This window comes from Aquarana catesbeiana, linkage group LG04 (assembly GCF_042186555.1).
Source record: "Aquarana catesbeiana isolate 2022-GZ linkage group LG04, ASM4218655v1, whole genome shotgun sequence".
Lineage (NCBI taxonomy): Eukaryota > Metazoa > Chordata > Amphibia > Anura > Ranidae > Aquarana > Aquarana catesbeiana.
This window is the reverse complement of record NC_133327.1, coordinates 456,937,199-456,952,928: the sequence shown is the minus strand read 5'-3', so window position 1 is coordinate 456,952,928 and position 15,730 is coordinate 456,937,199. Positions and strand designations below refer to the sequence as shown.

General features: G+C 43.3%; 1 protein-coding gene across 2 annotated transcripts in view; it reads left to right on the top strand.

Annotated features, from left to right (window-relative positions):
- Positions 1-15,730, top strand: part of LYST (lysosomal trafficking regulator) — a 556,505-nt gene that overhangs the window by 129,051 nt on the left and 411,724 nt on the right. For both annotated transcript variants that reach the window (XM_073627506.1, XM_073627507.1), the window contains one exon: positions 683-844. In XM_073627506.1, the coding sequence (XP_073483607.1) occupies positions 683-844 (162 nt within the window). The remainder of the gene's footprint in view (positions 1-682; positions 845-15,730) is intronic.

Below are 15,730 nucleotides of genomic sequence, written 5' to 3'. Positions count from 1 at the left end.
GCGCCCGCGATGTCGGCACCCGAAGCCAATCTGTCCCTCGGCTCTCGGGTGCTGCCGATGCCATCTTCGGTATGGGAATCAGGAAGTGAAGCCTTGTGGCTTCACTTTCTGGTTCCCTACTGCGCATGTGCGACTCATGCTGCACGTTACCACTGGTCCCTGCTCTCTCCTGGGACCCGTGTCTCTCCCAGAAGACAGTGGGGGGACGGGAAGTGGCGTGGGCATCTATGCCCGGAAGTGGGAGCAAAATACCTGTATTAGACAGGTATCTGCTCCCCCCCACCCCCCTGAAAGGTGCAACTACGCTTTAAGTAAGCATAGAGTAGGGATCCCAGATAATTGGATCACTGGATAACTAATAATACCTGGGGTGTGGTGGGGGTTTGAGCAAGTAGGACTTGTAATATGAGTGTCCCAAAGAGGTGGGGGGGGGGTTGCTGGGGAGATGGGAGGAGAAGGGAAAAGGGAGAGCTTTACCTGTGAGCCCAAGGTGTTAGTCAACAGTAAACAATGAAGCTAAAAAAAAAGCTGGTTTCTGGTTGGCCAAACAGGACAGTAGTGTGGCCCAGGTTGTATTGGCCTTAGCCATACTATAGTAACAAGGACAAAGAACAGCGCTCCTGTAAAGAGCCAATATATATATTTTACATCCTTTTTTTGTAATTGCAATGTCTGTTTTTAGAATCTGACTGTGAAACACATAGTGGCTGAAGTTCAGGACCTTCTTGCGAAGTCCAGAGTTCTTCAAACAAATCTTGGTCCACATGTTGTTGATTGTCTTCTTCGCGTTGCTGTTTCAAATTTTTCTTTTGTCTCTGCCCATCTTGAAGAGCAAAAAGAAAAGGTATGGTTTTAAAAGTTTAAATGTTCATTAGATATGTATTCTAAACAGTACTTGTCAAAGAAGATTTAGTGGTCAAACCTTAAAGTGATACTACATTTTTTTTTTGCACAGAGCAGCCCAGATCCTCCTCTTCTCGGGTTCCTCTTTTGTGCTCCTGGCCCCTCCATCCTGTTGAGTGCCCCCATTGCAAGCAGCTTGCTATGGGGGCACCCAAGCTGAGCCGCAGCTCCCTGTATCCATTCAGACAGGGAGGCGTGGCCCAGCCCTGCCCCGTCTCTCTCCCAATTGGCTCACTGGCACTGACCGTTTGCAGGCTGACATATAAATTATTATCTGTGCCCTGGGTTGGTGTCCTGCTGGAAACCGATCAACCAGTCCGGTCCCACTCACAACTGTGAGGCTCTTTGTTATGACAACAGTGGAATTAATGGCATTTTCAACTTTTTGCTTTAACCAGTTCCGGACCGCCCCACGTACATATACTGCAGCAGAGCGACCCGGCTACGCAAAGTCACTTACAGGTACGTGACTCGTCACCGCTGTGATCTGATTGGGTTCAGAACCGATCACTCAACAGGTCCAGGCCAGTGATTTATGGCCTGGACCTGCTGATCGGTTCTGACCAATGGACAAACTTCCTCTGCCTGTGTTTAGATAACACAGGCAGAGGAAGTGATGCAATCTCCCGTCCTGGAGCCCTGTCGGTTCCAGCGTGCGGAAGAGAAGCATCTCATAGTGAGTACACCAACGCTACACAAACACCAGTACATGTAGGCACATATTTTCACCCCCTGATAGCCCCCCCCCCCCCCCACTTAACCCTTCCACTCCGTCACAGTGGCATTAGTATAGTGTACAGATTTCTTTTTCTGATCACTGTATCAGTGTAACGTGTGACGCTAGTTTGCGTGTTAGTGTCAACGTCAGTTTAGGTGTTAGCGTTGGCGACAATCATAGATGGCGTCAGATTTGTAACCTTTTGCTTGCCAGTAACACTAACACGCATACACCTCTACTATTAGAATAGTGTCTGGACGGATCAATATCTCTGATTTCATCAGGTCTATACTAGCGTCCCCAGTAGTTCCCAAAAACACAGTTTTAGCAGGATCATCCAAGACACCTGCCAGCACCTGCGTTTAGCCCCTCTGCCCAGCCCACCCAAGTGCAGACCTGATCCCTGCTAGCACTAACCGTTTTTTTTTTTTTTTTTTTGTAGTAGTACAAACAGTCCTCTGGCAATCAGGTGCTCTTTTACCTGTGAGTTGCACTAGTTACCTATAAATTTATTGGCTAAAATGTCAAACGAAAAGGTACACTAGTGAAGAGGCCTACAGGATGCGTAGTATGACAGTTGACAGTGGGGAGTCCTCCCTGTCTGAGTCAGGCTCAGTATTTGAACCTGTATAGAGCGGCACCCTGATAGATAGCTCTGACAGTGGAGTAATGGTCCCTGCTAAGGTCAGGCATACCCGACCCTGTTATTCTGTTGCTGAGGTGCAACAACCGCATGATACTCGTATGCAGCAGAGTGTCAGTACTAGTGCCGCTCAACCCTCTGGTGAACTGGCAAGCACCAGCGGCTTAGTAAACACTGGCCGTAGACAAACCAACACTGGAGTATCACTTGGTGACATAGCAAGTCCCATAAGTGCAGTTCAAGCTGGTGCGGTGGCTAGCACAAGTAGTGCTCCGCAGCCACCAAGAGTAAGAACACAGGCCCGTAGAGCCCATAGTGCCCTTCTTGATGGGCTTGCAAGTCCTGATTGGCAGCCCACAGATTCTGCAGCACCCATACTTCCCCCATTTACTGGCCAACCCGGAATTTTGAAGTTTTTGAGCTGTTTTTCACTGAAGATCTGTATGGATCTATTGTGGACCAAAGCAATTTATATGCTGGTCAATTCATCACCCAAAACCCAAATTCACCCCTTGCCAGACAATTTGGCTTGAAACCTAGAACTGTTCCCGAATTTAGGACTTTTCTGGGCCTACCCCTCAACATGGGCATTACTAAAAAGCGTGAGTTGCGGTCATATTGGTCCCCTGACCCAATTCACCATATGCCTGTGTTCTCTGCTGCCATGGCCAGGACTGGGTACAAGCAGATATGGCGGTTCATGCTTTGCAATGACAATGAACTCGTTGTCCTCGGGGTGACCCTGAACATAATCGGCTCCATAAAACACGGCCCCTCGTAAACCACTTTAACGAAAAATTTTCAGCTGATTAAGATGTCTTTATTGATGAGTCCCTGATTAAATTTTCTGGCCGTTTTTATTTCAAACCATATCTCCCCAGCAAACTTCCCAGATTTGGGGTCAAGATGTATAAACTCTGTGACAGGGCAACAGGCTATACATGGAGTTTTCTGGTTTACGAAGGAAAAGATAACAGCTTGGAGCCCCCAATTGCCCAGACTATATGGGAGCAGCGGCAAATTTGTTTGGGACTTGGTGTTACCCTTACTCTGAAAGGGGTACCATTTATATTTGGAGAATTTTTATTGAAGCTTGCCACTTTTTAGACACCTCTATTAATCAGGAATTGGTGCATGTGGCACCGTGCGATCTAATCGTCGGGGCTTCCTCCAATGGCTTGTAAATGCCCAACTTAGTCTGGGCTAGAGAGCCTGCTTCAGGTCCAACGAGTTACTTGCAGTGAGATGGAAGGACAAACAGAACGTTTTCGTTCTGGCTTCAATTCACCCAGATAAGGCAGTCCAAATTACTACGACGACTGGTGTTGTTGAGAAGCCCCTCTGTGCCCATGACTACAACTGTAAAATCGGAGGGGTGGACTTCAATGACCAGATGATGGCGTGGTACTTAGTTGCCCTTAAGGCCAGACGTGTCTGTATACTTATTCCAATTGTCTCCGTGCAATGGTTATGTGCTATACAAAGCGTCTGGACGAACTGGATCCTTCCTAAAATTCCAGGAATAGGTCTTCGCAGCCCTTCTATAACCAGTAGGTGCTGTGGCCCAAATTCTCAAGATGCAGTGAGCCGCCTGCATGAGAGGCATTTTCTGGATGTCTTTCCTGGTACCCCTACCCAACCAGCACCCCAAAAAAGATGCCGTGTCTGTAGCAAGCGTGGATATAGACGTGACACCCGCTATTATTGTCCCTCCTGTCCTGACCAACCTGGTCTCTGCATCGGGGACTGTTAACGTCGCTACCACACACTAGTGGGGGTATTAGAATAGGGTACAGCAAGGCACAGTCCTAGGGCACTCTTTCACACAGGGTCTCGAGAGATGTTGGATGGCCATTGCTTTTTGAGAGACCCTAAGCTGGAATGTTCAAAGTTATATTGTGTAAAAAAATAAAAACCACAGAAAAAATATATAAAATAAAAAGCCAAAAATAGTTGGCGTTTTTATTGTTCTCTCTCATGTTCTCTATTGTTCTGCTCTGTTTTACTGTATTTTATGCAATACTGTAATGTTTTATTGTTACTGTGTTTTATCATATTTGCTTTGCAGGTATGTCCTACTGTTATACTGTATTGTTACTGTCTTTTATTGTTGACCATTATTTGCTTTGCAGGTACCCCATTCAGCTGCTGCACGGGTTTATTTTGACAGCAACAGGGTTTGCTCTCACGATACATATATCTGTGACTCCAGTGCTGTAGGAGGAGATTTTACCACCACCGTTAAAAAAAAAAAAAAAAAAAACATATATGCCAAAGCATAGGAGCAGGGGTGGACTATAGGGGCAGTTCGCCCCTATGCTTCGGCATGTATTTTTATTAACTTTACTTGGTAGGGATTTCTTCATCCACATCGATCGATGTTAGGTTATTTTTTTTTTTTCAGCCCATGGGCTGAATGAAAAAAAAGAACGGTGCATGTTTGCCCATCATGGTGGGCCTAGCACCGATCAATATGAATGGAGGAGTCTGTTAGGTTCTCTTTTCTTTATCGTACATCACGGGACACAGCGCAAGCATAATAATGACTATATGGGTTATACGCCACCTATAGGTGAATGGACACTGGCAGATAGTCAAACAGGAAGTCCTCCCCTATAAAACCCCTCCTACACAGGAAGGACCTCAGTTTTTTTTTCCGTCAGTGTAAGGTGGTGGTCACAGATGTGTGATACACATGCTGTTGGAGCATACTTGGAGGTCTGGACGGTTCTATTTAGAATCGTGGACTTCATTCAGATCCAAAGAGCTGTCAGCCAAAATGGATGGTACCCGAGCTTCATTGGAAGGAGAATAGATTCCTTGAGGTTTGCCTGTAATGCAGCCTTATGGCGCTGGACCCTGCGTAATGGAACCCTGTGCAGTGTTTGTTCTGACCAAGGTGCTTTCCTGCTGGGTGCTATACAGGTCCAGGGGAGTGGACCCCACATTAAGGGGGGGACCCAGTCCCTGAAGGTCTTTTATGACGAAGCGTGCTGTGATGGGTGAAGATTGGACTCATGTTATGTTCAGAGTCCTGCGGCAGGACTAGCAAGTCTGCAATTGTTTGCAGTTTCTCTTTAAAAAAAAAAAAATATATATATCAGACTGTCTGGTGTTCTCTCAGTAGCCCCTAGGGGCAGTGTCCTGTTTAAAACATGCTCTGTATACATCTTAGGAGTATGGGCTGTCATGTCTCCTTCAGCCACTAGAGGGCGCAGGGGCCTATTTCTATATAGGCAGGAAGTGGAGGGGTGGCCATGTTTGCCATGTGCTCGGCAGATTTAGCTGAGGCTCTTGAGACATAACAGCAGCCCATGGGTACTAGTGAAGTGTGAGTATTTCTATGGGAGAACTGTGTGGCTTAGCAAGTCATGATTATATACTGTATACTTACTGCTTAATCCGGGGGGCCTGTACAACTGTAATTTGATACACCCCTGTATGGGTAGCCTTGCTAAAAGTTTGCTAAAAGCCTGTGTTTCCTAAAAACATGTCTGCACAAGGCGCATAGACTCATGTCGCATGGTCTGCATAAGGTGCATAGACTCTCGTGTCGCATAGACTCAACTCATGTCTGCGTAAGGCACATGACACGTTCCATAGACGCGTGTCTGCGTTTGGCATATGACACATGCCGCATAGCCCCGTGTTTGCGTAAAGTGCATAGACACATGTCTACATAAGACACGTTGCGCATATATATATATATATATATATATATATATATGTATATTATAATTTGACACATGATTGCACATAAACGCATGTTTTGCATAAACACATGCTTGCTTACTGGCATAAGCACGTTTGCATAAATGTTGAATAGGCACTTGCTTGCTTACTAGCATAAACACCTTAGCATGAGCACGTGTGCATAAATGCATATTCTATAAACCCATGTATAAATATGTGCTTATTTACATTATAAGCACATGCGATGCGCTGGCAGGATGTTAAAAAATAGTCCTGCAAGCAGCATCTTTGGAGCGGTGTATACCACCACTCCTGCCCATTGAAATGAATGCGCGCTGCTGCCGAAGCGCCTGCAAAGTGTTTCGGCAGCAGTGCTTCAGGGGCGCATTTAACCCCTTCCTCAGCTGCTAGCTGGGTTATAAGCTCCCCGCTAGCAGCCGAATAGCGCCGCTAAAATTACAGTAAAGCGCCGCTAAAACTAGCAGCGTTTTACCGTCAAGGCATGCCCACTCCAGTGTGAAAGCAACCTTAAGTGATACAGAAAATTTTTTACATTTAAACATTTATTAAACAAAACAAACCTCCAATCAGTTCACTTGTATGTAGAATTTAGATAAAAAAAAATTTAAAAAATGTTTTATCTTAAATATTAAATACACAAAAACAGGTAATCAAAACTTTTGGACGAAAAAAAATGGGCTAACTTTACTGCTTAGTTTTTTTTTAAATTTAATAGTGTATTTTTTACAAAAAATATTGCGTTTGAAAGACCGCTGCGCAAATACCGTGTGACATAAAATATTGCAACAACCACTATTTTATTCCCTAGGGTCTCTGCTAAAAAAAATATATATAATGTTTGGGGGTTCTAAGTGATTTTCTAGCAGAAAATACAGGATTTTTACTTGTAAGCAACAAATGTCAGAAAAGATTTAGTCTTTAAATGGTTAAACTGAGAGCTTCTACACATTCATTCAGTGTAAACATTGTATCTCTTCAGGTTCTTTTTATCAGATTTGGCAGGCTGCCCAGAGAGGAGAGAAGTCCCTTCACAGAAGATTTCAAGCAACTTGTATTGACTTCTATTACAGAAGTCATTTGCAAGTAGTGCTGAAGTTATATCGGCCTTTTTTATCAGCACAATCGGCTGATGCCGATTAAGTAAAAAACACCAAATATCAGCCGATAACCTACATAGCAGCATACCTAGGTACTTGCATACCTACGGCGTTGTATAGCAGTAGACCAACGTTGTCTAGGGCTGCATCCGTGTGGAACTACGTATTTAGTTTTTGTCTAATATAGTCACTTTACTATGTACCTGTTAGACTAGCTAAATGACTCCGGAAGGGAGAGATGGCCAGGGGAGGCAGGTACAACGTCCTCTGGTCCAGTGATCTGGCGGTGTTCACGTCTCCTGTTGGACCAATGGCATCAGGGTAGAGCTGCACAATTAATTGTTAAAAAATCTTGATCTCGTTTCAACCCCTCTGACAATCTGTATTGCAGAGTTTGCTGATTCTTTCATATAACAATTGGAGAGACTTACCTGCTCACTGGGCTGTCAAAAGAAAACATCCGGGCAGTCTGCCAAGTTTAACATGAAACTTTGTAACTAACTCTTCTTTCTTAGATCAAAGGGAAAAACTTCTGTGAGGAAAAAAAAAATCGAGGCAGTCTTCCAAGTTTTTAAATAACGAGTAAATGCAGGAATATTAACCACTTAAAGTCTAAATCTTTTTCCTGACACTTGTTTCTTAAGTTAAAATCAATATTTTTTGCTAGAAAATTACTTGGAACCCCCAAACATTATATATATTTTAGCAGAGACCCTAGGGAATAAAATGTCAATTGCTGCAATATTTTATGTCACACTGTATTTGCCCAGCGGTCTTTCAAACACAATTTTTTTATGAAAAAATACACTTCACTGAATAATAAAAAAAAAATGAAACCGTAAAGTTAGCCCAATTTTTTTGTTTTAATGTGAAAGATGTTACGCTGCGAGAATCGTGATCTATCTCCTAAGCAAAAAAATCGTGATTCTCATTTTAGCCAGAATCGTGCAGCTGTACATCAGGGGTATCTGAGCCACTGTGGCACCTAAATCTCGGATCAAGCCTGGTTAGTACTTGGTTGGGAGACTGCCAAGGAATACCAGGGACTGTACTTTTTTTTTAAATTTTTTTATTTTATTTTTTTATATATATCCCTCCTGAGTTAGAGGCACCTGAGGCTGCAGTGTTTTGAGAGCATCTTGGACCATAGGTTGAGAGCATCTCGGACCATAGTTAGGGCAGTCTCTTAAGGTTGTTTGCTCCTTCTTTAGACAGCAGAAACCTGGTAGGTAAAGTGCACCTCTTGTGACTGTCTGGGTCTGCCACAGAGTCGTCAGACTTTTGCCTTGCATTGGCTCTTGGAGTGAAAGTTATGGGCTCATTATTGCGAGACAATTAAATGGTAGCAGCTCCAAGACCAAATGGGGACATGAGGTCTATCTTTTAAGATCTCAAGCCACTGAGCATCCTTCTGTTTCAGATAGGCTAGGTCTGTTCAGTGATGACCTCTCTGCAAGAGGTAGATTTCGGGGTCCATAATCATCAGTAAACGCACGTCTTCATGTGGCGGTTTGTTTCCAGGCTCATCTAAGATTTCTCTAATTGCAGTGGAAAGTCGATTTTTTTAAAATTTTTTTTTTTTGAATCTGCCTTTTGGGTTAGCCACAGCTCCGGAGGGTTTACAAGGCATCTAGCCCCAGTGCTGGGCTTGCTGAAGACACCACAGTACTCATTACCTCAATAATCTTTGCTCAGGAAACAGTCGATTCCAGGGGTTCCTTCAATATATTTCTGCAGGAGGAAGCTGTGTTTTAGGTCAAAGCACGTTCCCTACATACAGTCCTACTCCAGGTCTTGGTAGAGGATCATTCTCTATCTGGAACTTGAAGACCCAGGCATTGGGTTGCCGGTGAGCTCTGTTCCCAGGTTGTTGCAAAGCTAAAGTTGGTGGTTGATATTCTTTCTTTTCAGGAATTTGAAAGATAATAACCACTGATGCCAGTCTCTCAAGTTGATTTGAGTGTAGCTACAGTTCAGTGGACTTGGTCTCCACAGGAGACAATACTGCCCATAAATATCTTGGAACTTTTGGCCAGTACACCTTGCTCTGGATTATGGTACAAACCAGTTGTAGGTTCTATCCGTAAAAGCCTCTGCAGGGGCATATATATCAACCTCCCGGGCGGCACCAGGAGTCATGCGGCTCTGGAAGGTGAACCACGTAACATCTGGGACAGCATAAGTGCGGTCACTATCTTCAGTGCATATTCCAGGTATAGAATAGTGGCAGAGGGAACTCTGCAGGTGAATCTACTAGATTCCAAGTTCTACAACAAGTTGGGACAAGGTGTGTCCGGGACGAGGGACCCACTGGTAATAGGGGTAGATGCACTGGTGACACCTTAGGGACCAGTTCTCCCTTATTTGGCGCTTTCCTTCTGTTTCGACTTCTGCCACATCTTTTGCGAAGAATCTGGAAAGGGGTAACACTGATAATGATGTTAGCCGAATTAGCCCCGGAGGTCTTGGTACACTGACATGGTGAGTCTTGCGGGGGACGCTCCTTGGACACTCCTAGCCCAGCAGGACCGAATGGTCTAGAGTCCTATACTCAGCACTTCAGCACTGTTGAGCCCCTGGAAGCCAGCTTCAGAGAACTTCAATTACAGGACTTGGAAATATTTTTTTGCCAGGGGTGAAGCCAGGAAGTGGCACCCGCAGAAATATGAGTGGGAGATTTTCTTTTTCTTTCCCCAATCAGTAGGGAAAAGGAGATTGGCCTTAAGTACCGTTAAGGGTCAGAGTTTGTCCCTATCCATTTTTTTTCAAAGGCCGTTGATTCTCACGCGGGTAGTAGAAAAGTAGACAGTCCCGCCTGTCAGGCCACTGTGTCCTTGGGACTTGAATTTGATCTAGTCTGTCCTTGCAGAGGCCACTTTTTGAACCAGTTGGGAGATTCTGTTTTTTCCTTTATCTCGGAAGGTGGCTTCTTTGGTGGCCATCACTTCACTAGGTGAAGTGTCAGAGTTGACGGCTTTCATGCAAGGAGCCGTTCTTGGTCTCACATCATAAGGTGATGTTGCATCCTCAACCTTTTTTGCCTAGAATGGTGTCTAGTTTTTACTTGAATCAAGACAATGTTTTGCTTTCTTTTCTGATCCTCAGTTGGCAGGAGTTAGATCACTGCATACTCTGGAGGTAGTTCTGGCTTTCAGAATTACTTGATTTGTTGGTACAGGTCAGGAATTCTGGTTTGTGCTGCCAGTAGAGCCCAGGATGGGCAGGATGCATCCAAATTAACTATTTTCAATGGATTGCCAGTTAATCATTCGAGCCTATGGCTTGAAAGGCGCAAGGTCCCCCACTCCTTTTTTTAGTAAAAGCGCTCGCTACCAGGTGTGTAGGGGCATCTTGGGCCATCCGCCCTCAGGTGTCAGTGGCACAGGATTTAAGGCCATTACATGGTCTGTTGTTCATACATTCACAGAATTTTACCAGATATCAAAGCCACGGAGGATACTGCTTTGGCCACAGTATGTTTTGAGCGGCAGAAGGTGTCCTCGGGTGGCAGTTTCTGTGATTATCTGTCTCCCCCTCAAGTGCATTGCTTTAGGACATCCCATCTAGTCATTATTATGGTTGCTCTGTGTCCCATGATGTACGATAAAGAAAATAGGATTTTTTCGTCATACTTACCTGTAAAATCCTTTTCTTGGAGCACATCATGGGACATGGGACACGGGTCCCTCCCATCTTTTTTGGAATATTCATTACTTTGCTACAAAACTGAGGTCCTTCCTGTGTAGGAGGGGTTATATAGGGGAGGACTTCCTATTTGACTATCTGCCAGTGTCCATTCACCTATAGGTGGCATATAACACATATAGTCATTATTATGGTTGCTCTGTGTCCCGTGATGCACTCCAAGAAAAAGATTTTACAGGTAAGTAGGACGAAAAAATCATATATTTTTTTTTTTTTTTTTCATTTAACCCACAGGCTGCACGAAAAAAAAAGAACATTGCCATATATGCCCAACAAGGACCAAGCGACTTATTGTAATGTTGCTGGACTTTGAGTGGTTATACCGGAATGATGCCTGCAGGTTTAGGTATCAACTTGGTATAGTTTTTTTTTTCAGCTTGTGGTCGGCTTTCATGTAAAACCAATCCTAGTGGCAGGATTAGCCGCTAGACTGCTTTTACAAGTAGTACTCCCCTGCCATCTTTCATGGTTTTCACAGGCTCTCCTGTCCCTCTGGGGAACCCCAGAATGCAGCTTGTAGTTCTACCAGTTGACTATAGAGCTGATCAGAGACCAGAACAGCTCCAATCATCTCCATGGCCTAAGAAACCAGAAGCTACGGGCATTTCATGACTTCGGTTTTGCCTGATATAAACAGCGCCATTGGGAAAGCATCTTATCACACCGATCTTGGTGTGGTCAGATGCTTTGAGGGCAGAGGAGAGATCTAGAGTCTAATAGACACCACATTTTTCAAAAAAGTGTACCTGTCACTACCTATTGCTATCATATATATGATATTTACATTCCCTGTGATAACAAAAATGATCAAACAAAAATATTTTACAAAACATTTGGGCAGTATAGTGTGGTTTTTGTGCATTAAAATAAGTGTTTTTTTCCCAAAAAATTGCGTTTAAAAAATCACTGTGCAAATACTGTGTGAAAAAAAATATTGCAACACCCACCATTTTAATCTGTAGGGCCTTTGCTTTAAAAAAATGTAATGTTTGTGGGGGTTCAAAGCAATTTTCTAGCAAAAAAAAATATATTTTTCCATGAAACAAAATGTCAGAAAGGGCTTTGTCTTCAAGTGGTTAGAGTGGGTGATGTGTGGCATAAGCTTCTAATGTTCGGCATAAAATGCCAGGACAGTTCAACCCCCCCCCCCCCCATATGACCCCTTTTTGGAAAGTAGACACCCAAAGCTATTTGCTAATAGGCGTGTTGAGTCCATGGAATATTTAATATTTTACCACGCGTTTCAGGAAAATGAATATATATATATATATATATATATATATATATATATATATATATAATAAAAAAAAAAATTTTCTAACACAAAGTTGTCACTAAATGATATATTGCTCACACATGGCATGGCTGCTCCTCCTGAGTACAGCGATACCACGTGTGAGACTCTTTGGGAGCCTATCCGCATACAGCATTCCAAAAACCAATCACTGCCTTCAGGCTTTCTAAGGGCATAAATTGTTGATTTTACTCCTCACAACCTATCACAGTTTTGGAGGCCAAGATAACACAAGACCCCCCTAAATGACCCCTTTTCGGAACGTAGACACTCAAGGTATTTTCTAAGAGACATGGTGAGTATTTTGCAGATCTTATTTGTTTTGGAAAATTAAGAAAGAAAAGGAAACTTTTTTTTTTTTCTTTTTTCAATTTTCAACACTTTGACAAAAAGCGAGATCTGCAAAATACTCAACATTCCTCTCAGCAAATAGCTTGGGGTGTCTACTTTCAGGAAAGGTGTCATGGGGGGGGGTTGTGCTATCTTGGCATTTCATGGCCTCCGAAAATGTGGTCGGTAGTGAGGAGTGAAATCAAAAATCCTATTTACAATAGGATTTTCCGACAACAAAATCCATGTTTTTTTTTTTTCTGACGGATGTTGGCTCAAACTTGTCTTGTCACACAAAGTTGGTCGGAAATTCCGAGCGTCAAGAACAGGGTCACGTACGACGAGCCCAGAAAAATTAAGTGCGGCTCTTCTGCTTGATTCCGAGCATGCGTGGCACTTTGTGCATCGGAATTGTGTACACGCGATTGGAATGTACGACAACGGATTTTGTTGCGGGAAAGTTTGAGAACCAGTTCTCAAAGTTTGTGTGACGGAAATTCCGATGGAAAATGTCCGATGGAGTCTACACACAGTCGGAATTTCCGACAACAAGCTCCTATCAAACATTTTCCGTCAGAAAATCCTATCGTGTGTACGGGGCATTAGTAGGTCTGAAGGCTGTGATTGGTTTTCAGGGTCCTGTACGCAGCTAGACTGCCAAAAAGTCTCACACATGTGGTATCCCCATACTCAGGAGAAGCAGCAAAATGTATTTTGGGGTGTAATTTCACATTTAACAATGGCATGTTTGAGCAATATATCATTTAGTGACGATTTTGTGTAAAAAAAAAACAAAAAAAAAAAAACAATAAAAACTTGTGGCAAAATATAAAATATATTCCATGGACTCCTCATGCCTCTCAGCTTGGGGTGTTTACTTTTCAAAATGGGGTCATTTGGGGGGGGGGGGGGGGTTGTGCTATCTTGGCATTTCATGGCCTCCGAAAATGTAATCGGTATTGAGGAGTGAAATCAAAAATTGACACCCTGAAGGAGGTGATTGGTTTTCGGGGTCCTGTACGCCAGTGGTTCTCAGCCCTGTCCTCAAGTACCCCCAACAGGCCATGTTTGCAGGTTTTCCTTTATCTTGCACAGGTGCTTTAAATCAGTCAATGGCTTGAAGAGAAATTCCCAAAACATGGCCTGTTGGAGGTAACTTGAGGACAGGGTTGAGAACCACTGCTGTACATGACTAGGCTCCCAAAAAGTCACACATGTGGTATCCCCGTGCTCAGGAGAAGCAGCAGAATGTATTTTGGGGTGTAATTCCACATATACCCATGGCATGTGTGAGCAAAATATAATTTCAGTGACAACTTTGTGTAAAAATAGTTTTTCTTGTCATTTTTCAATCACTTGTGACAAAAAAATAAAATATTCAATGGGTTCAACACAACTCTCAGCAAATTCCTTGGGGTTTCCAAAAAGCGGTTATTTGGAGGGGTTTTGTACTGCCCTGCCATTTTAGCACCTCAAGAAATGAGATAGGCAGTCATAAACTAAAAGCTGTGTAAATTCCAGTAAATGTACCATAGTTTGTAGTCGCTATAACTTTTGTGCAAACCAATAAATATACGCTTATTTAATTTTAATTTAATTTTTTTTTTAACTAATACATGTGGCTGAATACATTTTGGCCTAAATGTATGACTAAAGTTGAGTTTATTGGATTTTTTTTTTTATTATAACAAAAAGTATAAAAAAATTTTTTTTTTCAAAATTTTCTGTCTTTGTAATCTCTTTGTGGGGAAAAAAAAGGATGGAAATTTAGTTTGTGTACGGTATTGCATGATAGCGCAATTACCAGTTAAATCAGTGCAGTGCCAAATTGCAAAAAGTGCTCTGGTCATTAAGGGGGTAAAACCTTCCGGGGCTGAAGTGGTTAAACCCCCTCAGATATGAACTACATTGGCTACCACTCCTAGAATATTTTTCTGAAAATATTAAACTGCTGTGCTAGCATGCTGCTTCTCTAACTTCTGGACTCTGTAAGAAACTAACATGGAACTAGTATGCAGGGGTTTGACATTACTTAATACATGCCTCTTGCAGAGCAGTGACACAAATAATGGAAACCAGAGACAGATTGCTGGCATTTTTTGAAAGGGATCCACAATGGCAGTACCTGCCTGTATTTTTCTCATGACAGGTGCAATCATAAGTATAATGGAGAAAGCGAGGAGTACTGGCAAGCTTGGTGTCTTGTGGTTTGTGATGAGAGGCATGTGGAAATTGGTAAGCAGCTCTTTAGTCTCGGGAACCCTTTAAAGCCGTCCCTGTGGGAATGTGGAGAAAAAATGGAAGATAAAAGCACCACTTTACTGTTAGAAGTTCAGAATAGTCATCAGACTGAAGACCTGTAGAGGCCGAAAAAAAGTACTGCAGTGGAAATCTCTGTATTAAAGCTGTAAATTGCAATAAATGCAGCTTTTTCATTTTAACTTGAAATTGGCTATTCATTCTTGTATTAGTTTTGTCTGTAATTCTGAATTCATAACAGAATCTGCACCAGTCATCATAGTAAAATCAGTAAAGCACCATATATTATGATCTATAAATTTCTTTTGTTCGGGGTCGGCAACCCCTTCATCGTGATCGTCCTGTTGATCGCTGCCATCTGACAGGTAGATCACAAACTGACATAGCGCCAACCCCTGCCTGAGTCTGCCACCCCATAGATCAGAGCGGCGATAAGAGCCCACCCCCACCCCGGGGCTGAATGGGAAAAATGGTGTCTGTGCTAGGGAAGGCACATAGGACGGTCTGGTGGGGCACATCCTTCAAAGCAGGTAACTGGAGGTGGGAAAGCTGCAGGTGGTCAGTGCCAGGAGGCTGTAATCACAGGTCTTCAGTGGGGACTGACATTATTATGTAAGGCTGCTGCTGCCTATAATGTACATGTGTGTACCGGCTAGACATGAGCATTTAGTTTGCATTGTAGTGGCAGCTGCCTGAGAGTAGGAAACAGGCAGCTTCTTGTTAAACACCATTGAGTGCTGCACTGTGCCTTATGTACATCTGACCTCTGCTTACTTTCCACTGACACTGCGCTCTGTTACTGCTTACCTCTAAACTCTGACACCTGTCCTCTGCCCTAATGACCTTATTTTCTGCCCCATCTGACCCCTGTACTCTATTCTACAAACCACTGACCTCTATACACTGTCCTGCCTACTACTGACCTCTGTACACTGCCCTACATACTTCTGCATCATATTTGTGGGGGTGACCAACAGTTTATCACTGATGCTACATTTTAGGGCCCATTCACAACAGAACGCGGTGCGTTCCGTTCCAGTTTCCGTGCCATTCCAATCACACTGCCC